This window comes from Bemisia tabaci, chromosome 4, assembly GCF_918797505.1.
Source record: "Bemisia tabaci chromosome 4, PGI_BMITA_v3".
Lineage (NCBI taxonomy): Eukaryota > Metazoa > Arthropoda > Insecta > Hemiptera > Aleyrodidae > Bemisia > Bemisia tabaci.
The window spans coordinates 44,177,542-44,185,260 of NC_092796.1; the positions used below are offsets into that span (position 1 = coordinate 44,177,542).

The window sequence follows — 7,719 nt, forward strand, 5'->3', positions numbered from 1 at the left end:
TATCCTGTCTTTACCAGGCAAGGCAGAGAAAGTAGTATTATTCATCTGATGCTATTATCAATTTAGAAAAAAAAAAAAAAAAAAAAAAAAAAAAAAAATTATCACATCGAAATTGAAGAGTCCAGAGCAGGAAAGGGTCTAGCTCTTTTCAATTATGCTAGTGTTTTCCAATTTTGAACTGTAAAAAGGATAAATCAATATTGCTGGGAACATTTAGCTAGAAGGTTGTAATCAACTTCTCCGATCACCATTCACGAAAATTGAAAGGATGATAATTAGCTCTTCACAACATTGAAATGTACTTCACTTTCCTGCCTTACGCCTTTCACAAAGTTCACTGTACATTAAAATTTCTAAGAAAATAGCAGCTTTGTCGTCAGAGTCATAAATTGATTTTTTTGTATAACTCCTAGATTGCTAGAATAAGTTAAATATTTGTATCAAAGGAAACCCTAAAATCAACATTAAAAACAATTCTGGAAGAAATTAAACCTCTAATACTACTTCACAGAATTTTCTTGTTTTTTTGCATAAACTAACGCCTCCTCACTAGAGGTTGACACATCAAAGCTACAATGTGTACTTTGTTCATTCCAAGACCATCATGAAATATAGTGGTAAAAATAGACCGACAGAAAGAAATGTAAAATTTAAAATCAACGGTGTCATACAAATCTTGATGAAATCGCTCTCCGTTGCTTCAACTTTTGATTCTGCAATTAATTCAACCAGTGGCAAAATGAGTTTAATGTTCAAACACACAACTGAACTCTAGAGGATCCTTATAAAATTCAAACAATTCTTTCATGTTTTTAATTTTCACTATCTGGAGGATTCTTAACTCCTCAGTGCTGATGTAGCTTGCTACATCACAATTTTTTTCCATTTAGAGGGCAATAAAAAAACCCTTCTTTTAAACTTTAATACATTTTTAGAGCAGAGACTGAAATATCATTCATAATACGTACCGTTTGGGGAGTAGGAGCTGATTACGCCATTTTGTTTTTACAAGTTGTAGCATAGAGACCTTCCTCATGAAAGGGGTAGAGGGTCGAAAAATCCAAAATTTAGGGTCACCTATTTTATGAACAACTCTTAATTTTAGAAATCTCATACTTGTTGACCTCGAGACATGAGAAGACTACAATGAAACAGAGGTAAGTGATTGGTTAGCTTTGTCAGTCATCCTCTTTGTGAAGCCTCTGCCACTAAGAGTCAACAAAAAGGTACAGGCAGCTTAAAATGCCTTTAGCTTGGCATCAATTCCTCCAGACATTGGCTTGACAACAGGGACGACTGATTAACAAAGCTGACCAATCACATGACTTGAATTGAGGCTTTTACTGAAAAAAGGACCCCATTAGTCAGGTAGCTTTTGCCGCAATTGGCGTTTCAAATTCCCTAAGTCCTGAACCATCTTCCCAAGCTCAAAAAACCCTATTGAGGTCAAGTTATTAGGAGTCAAGAAATCGGTTTTTTTTTTTTCAAAGCCTTAGGCATAGTATTCAAAGGAAACGCTAAAATTTAAGTATATGGTGGCTACAGAGATCCATCATACGTAATTCAATGAAGAACGAAGATTTGCTGTAAGCCGAATCGCCAAGGTATGGGGAAGGTCCGCATCTCCCATCTGGCTATTTTGTGTGACTTCCAGTATTTCCAGTGACTTTTGTGCGTTCTGTACTCATAATGTACTACACTACTGAATGATATTTCTCCAATTTCAGGGCAATTGTGAGTGTTGGGTGGATAAACAACCTGTACCACAATTTTATAGATTTTCCACATTATGGCAAAATGTATCCCTATATTGACTGAACAGCCTTTAAGCCCTTCATCAAGTTACCCAAAAACACCAATCAAACATGTATTTCTTGAATGGTTTTTGCAGTGTCCCCGAAGAAAAAAGTTAACTGCGTTGTAATCAAAAATCTTTTTTGGCTATACGTAGTATTCTCGATTATCACTTCAATCCACCCGAGTCTTGTCAGACGACAAACAAACAAAAATTCCAACAATTTGCTAGCTGTTGGATTTAAGCATTAACATCTTCAGCACACTCATGCTCTAAAATATCACAGTCTTAATAAAATCATACCGGTTTTCCGATTAATTGACTAAAATTTTTTTTTGACGGCCGATTTGTGTAAGAGTCTCCGGCTAAGAGAGGATAGCTCAGGTTCCGGAGGTGTTTGAAGATGATTTGTGGCAACAGGATATCTAGACAGGCGCCGTGGGTTGACAGAGAAAGATGATGACTCAGAGCTGTTAATTGTGAATGCTGCATCAGAAAGAGTAGATGCTGTTTCATCTAGGTTGAATTTAGGTTTCAGAAACTTGGGGCTAGATGATGCCATTGCAGGGGAGAGCTTACTGAATGACAGGTTCTTTACTTCCGAAACATCTGGTAGGTTGAGATGGCGTACTTTATACATTGAACATGGTGTTGTGAAGGTTTCATTCATGATTTGACTTGCAGGCCTGCGTCCTTGCTCCCATGTCTACAACAGAAAATTAGTTGATGTTACACAGGTTATTGCACTGATCTAGGCTCATTCTATATTTATAAAATACAGAATGAGCAAATTATAGAATTACAAATACCTACATAAATTCTTCAGATGTTAGAAATTTTCATGCATACTCCGGGCTGGCATGACCTGATGTAAAAAATTCATTTAAAAACTTTTGAATCTAGACTTTTCCTACCACAAATGTTTTAGTGTCATTTTTCATTCTATTGGTTTGCATCTAATGTGGTCATGCTATACTAGCCAAATGACGTTATTTTACCTTGTGTTTTGGATGGATTAAAAATATTAAAAATAAAGTACCTTGTGCTTGCAAAAATAGCACTTACTTGAATAGACAAGCTTCATAGAGAAAGCATAAGGTAGTAAAAAACTTCCATGGTGAGGTGGGAAAAGTCACTGTCAGTCGCCACAGGGCAATGAAGTGATCTTGACAGTGATTGACCTTCAATTTCAATTTTTTTAAGGGATAAAAATTAACTGACAGTAAACATTATGGGCCACTTTTGCTTCTTCATTTTCCCGAATAATGTTCCGAGTATAAAAATTCTTGAGATCATTTGATGAGGAACTGCTGTTACATGTTTACGTTCAATCATGTTTTTACATCGTTGTATTGAATTTTCATTTCATTGACAGTCTAGTGTAATAGAAAAGCAGTTTTGGTACTATTCAAAATCTACCTCTTATTCAATACGAAATAAGTGGAGCTTTCAACAAAAGTTTAGCTGCTTACAACACATAAATTTGCCAAATAGTGAGAGTTGAGCGGATGTTGTATTATCATCATGTCTGTATTAATACCTTCATGCTATTCAGATGCAGCACATGGAGCCGTGCTAATCAGAAAGGACATTTACCCCAATTCAAAAAAAGAAAACGTTGCGTGAAATTTTCAAGGGATCTAGCTTTCTCTTAAACACATTAACATGCTAGCTCTGTTGAGCTTTTGATCCATCACCTGAAAAGAACACGCAATTCCACAACTCTCGCAGTGAAACTTCTAGTGCATTGGCTTGACAGCGCATGTGCTGAAAAGCCCTAAGAAAAAATAAAGAATAAACATTTTTGTTCACTAATTTTTTCAGTTTCAGTAATTGATTTTGAACAATTTAAAGAACTCACCTCATTGGTTGCAACTGATAAATTATCTGATCTCAGTGAGTTTGACATGCCACTATCAATTAAAATTGGAGTTTCATCTTCAATCTTAACTGAACTTTCATAATTTTGTGATAGTTGTGACCTGGAAAGATTTTTAGTTAAGGAAAGGATTTCAGGATGAATATTACTGAGAGAATAATGAAGAAAAGTCCTTGCCTTTATGAGCTGGTTATGTACTTTCTCACTTGTTTGACATCACCTCAATTGGATGCTTAATAAAGTAATGGTGCCGCGGTTGGTCCGATATAGTATAAAATAAAAAAAATGAGGGCATGTTCAAGGAAAGTTTCTTCAGTTTTGTGCGAGAATTTCAATACCCAATGCGATCTTAGGATTCATGCGCACCATGCATGGCTTTCATTTTACTCCTAGTCATGAAAGCTTTTAAGTACAGATCATCGATATCTTTTAACTTTATCTTGGCGGTTGCTTCATTTTTATCCTTACCGGGAATTTAGACCTGCATTTGATACGCTGATTACCCACCTCGATTTGTCTGAGATCCGAGCTACTCTATAACAATATTTCAATAATAATGCCATGCAAAAGCTGAATACCTCTATGTTTTTAAGAAAAATAGGCATAGAAATATCAATGCAGGTTTCTAGAGTGCTCTAATCATCAAGACTGTAGCTGAAAGAATTAAATGCCAATTTTTTTTAATAAAATTTTCAATAATTTGCAACGGAGAAATAATAGCAGGGTGTCTACTAAAACAGGCTGGCCAAAAATCAGTACTATTTCCGTACCTTCCGGAAATTCCAGACTTGTAGACACCCTGGATAATCTTGGCATTATTTGATTCTTATAATAATAATGCCATTGCAATATTCTGCCGAACACTTTGGTGGTGATTTGATGAGCCTTTGACAGTGTTAATGTTCAAGGTCTTCTACCCTCATCCAGAGGAGAAGGTGCTCAGAAGCCTTCAAAATGTTCATGGATTAAGAACGCATTCCTGAAACCTGATTCACTGTGCATAGGTATTAACCCATTCGCCTCACACGTCAGCGGGCGTCTAGGACATTATCTCAGCTGACAAGTTAATTCGCGCCATTTTTGGCGTTCTGACACTTGAGATGCCATCTATCGGGAAAGTGAAAAAACACTGCCAAAAAAATCGCATAGCAGCGCTGCTAGATGCCACGAATTGACTCGTCAACTGAGATATGTCCCGTGCGCGCGCTGATGAGTATACTCGTCATATGAGGCAAATGGGTTAATAGGTATTAAAATGCGTGAATATTTTAGGTGGATTCAGTAGTTCAATGGTAAAGCTCTTTTTAATGAATCTAAAAGGATACAAATCAGAATCTTCTGACTCAATAGTCTCAACTAAATGAGCTGGAGGAACATATCCATACTGTTTTCCAAATTCTGTCATCGTGTCAATGTTCTCTTCCATTGTTTCAATGTAGCTCTCGAGACTTTCGCAGTTGCTTTTAATATCATGAAGGTCTTCGGTCATATCTGCTGAATACTTGGACACCTCGCTCTGTAAAAAAACAGAAACAAATACTGACTTAAACCAATAAGTATCAGGTCTCCCAAAAATCTAATATGCATGCTGAGTATTTGAATAATGGTTGGACTTCGAGTCTGAAGTGCTTACACTGTGATTAATTCTCCCTTCAGTTCAGTTCAGTTCGTGTTCCGGGAACGAAGTTCCCTTTTGGCCCGTGTAGTTACCAACCTCTAGTCGATATAACTAGAATAAATTTAATTTAAAAGTTCAATTCTCTTTAGATGTTTAGTACTATTTATACACTTATATTATTACGTCGCGCGTGTTCTGCAAATACCCAAATTTTCCAATGCAGATGACTGATGAAATATTTTTGTTTTTCTCACTAAAAATTGACAGTATACATGTAAAAGCAACACCCTGACCTACACTGAAGTGCAATTTTTGAAGAAGAAAGAAAATTAAAATGAGAAATTGATTTTCTTAATTTTGAAGGGGGTTTCAAACAATATGCAATATTCTCCTTTTTCTGCAACACCTAGTAGCTACCAAAACTACAACTCATTGAGGTGCTCATTCGATGAGATTCCGGTTACTTGCCAAATTTCCACACTTCTGTGAAGACAAATTATTTAGTGCTAAAAATACGAACAGTTTTCAACACACATTCTTCAGACAGATGGTGATTTTAATATCATGTATTTAATCAGTTTAAATATAAAACTGAAATTATCATGATCGGAAAACCTTGTAGGAGCACGGTTTTTCCTCATAAGAGCTACGCTGCTTGTGCAATTCAGGTTATGACCATTCAGGCAGATGGTTGGACACGAAAAAGGACTAAGGCCATTGCCAGTACAGTGCATTCTCCTGAGTTTCTACCTCCAAACTCAAAGAGGTCGTAAAAACCATACCAAGGTTTGAATAGGGGGCTCTGGCAGGAAGAGAACTTTTGGCCCATCTATGAGGAGCACCTCTGCAGGTTTGGTATTGTGCTCAAACAAGCTTTTTCCCTTGAACATGAGAATTTAAGTTTTACACCAAATTTAAACACATGAGACGAAAATCTCTGTTCATTTATGATTAAATCTTCATCAAACGTATGATGCTCTGAAAAATAAATTTAAAAGCTCTGGGTTCTCTTCTATTCTGCTTGCCATGCTAAAAAACTCACAACTGATAGATGAAAATTCTAGGAAACCAGGAATATTTCATGCAAAGTAACTCTTACATCAATGATATCCATTTCTTGTAAAAGTTCATCCAGAATTTGAACTGCCCGCTCCTGCACATCATCATCCAAGTATCCGATCAGTGATGGGTTCTGAAGTTTCTTTTCCAGAGCATTGATTCCTTCATCAATCTTCCTTGCTTGGGCTCTCATTTCTTCGAAAGCCATCCTTAATGGTTGTAATCTGTAATCCAACATGAAATAATTTAACTGGTTGAGCCTTCACTATTTTTTTTTGGATTTAGTGCACCTGGGCAGATGTATAATGGTTGCCTTTGGAGTCAGAGAGTTAAAGAGTCTCAGTTGAGGACAAAGTGAGAGAAAGTGCTGAAATATGACTGGCAATCACTCGAATCATGGTTGCAGTATCCGCAATGCAACTACTTTCGGTTGAAGTTGAGTGTTGAAATTCTAAATTTTTAATCAAGCAATGTTAATATTACATGTAACAGACTTTCATTCTCATTTGCAGGAGAACATGAAGTAGTTTGAATAATATCAATCTGAGACTGCCATGGTTAAGTTCTGACGAGTCTTGTCCGTGGGGATCAAAGTTTGAATGAGAGATTTTCCTCTTAAAATTAATGACTCATTCACTTACCAGCGATACAACAGCTGAAATAGCAACTGATAATAACCAGGAATTAGATAAATCACATTCGGTGCAAAGGACGAAAATTATGGACCGTTGATGGACTTACTTTCACATTATGAAATGAATTTGATTAAAACATAACCTATAAATGTAAACAAACACTTCCCCAAATTTCCCGCCAAAACTATTCTCCCGCGGGAATTTCGAATCGTCGCGCCCCGCTCAAACGCATGCGGCCTGGCCGCCTGAGTCCCTGAAACACTTGACAAAAAAATCTCTTGTCACCGGCCGCATGAAAACATCAAAAGAAAGCCGAAAGGACTCAGCAGCATAAATGCATGCACTTTAATTGTAAGGTAAAAACAATATTTCTGAGGATTTAATTACATTCTTGGATTTTTCCATCATTGTGAGACTTAACTTAATGGTATCCTCTCTTCCAAAAATAACTCACATATAATTTGAGTGACTGTTAAATTTTGATTAGGGGTTGATCGACTCTCAGGTCAAGAAGTGCATATTGAGATCTGCTACAACTAAGCCTTTTCCTCATCCTCCGCAATGCATGATTTTTCATGGAAGGACCCTCTATTGTTTCCTTCAACTTTTAACATTCAAACTTCCTTTTTGAAAATAGGCACCTAACTGAGAAAATTAAGAATTCATAGGATCATACTTTTCTTAATAAGTTTGTCAAATGTTAAATCGCTTTTAAAAATTTAATGGTATTTCT

The 7,719-nt window shown here is 36.4% G+C and overlaps 1 protein-coding gene across 1 annotated transcript; it reads right to left on the bottom strand.

Moving 5' to 3' along the window:
- Nucleotides 1-70: 70 nt before the first annotated feature.
- Nucleotides 71-7,142, bottom strand: LOC109037943 (uncharacterized). Its single transcript, XM_019052817.2, has 5 exons — nt 6,993-7,142; nt 6,392-6,575; nt 5,000-5,190; nt 3,657-3,777; nt 71-2,501 (listed from the first exon to the last, which is right to left on the bottom strand). Exons 2-5 carry the CDS (start codon nt 6,557-6,559, stop codon nt 2,118-2,120), a joined length of 864 nt encoding a protein of 287 aa, XP_018908362.1. The 5' UTR covers nt 6,560-6,575; nt 6,993-7,142; the 3' UTR covers nt 71-2,117.
- Between the last annotated feature and the right edge of the window lie 577 nt (nt 7,143-7,719).

Bases quoted from the DNA above. Each gene is read 5' to 3' on its own strand.
- LOC109037943 (XM_019052817.2), bottom strand. From the start codon at position 6,559: ATGGCTTTCGAAGAAATGAGAGCCCAAGCAAGGAAGATTGATGAAGGA. The intron at 5,191-6,391 runs GTAAGAGTTACT...GTTTTTTTACAG, and splicing joins AAGAAATGGATATCATTGAT to AGCGAGGTGTCCAAGTATTC. The intron at 2,502-3,656 runs GTGAGTTCTTTA...TTTCTGTTGTAG, and splicing joins TATCAGTTGCAACCAATGAG to ACATGGGAGCAAGGACGCAG.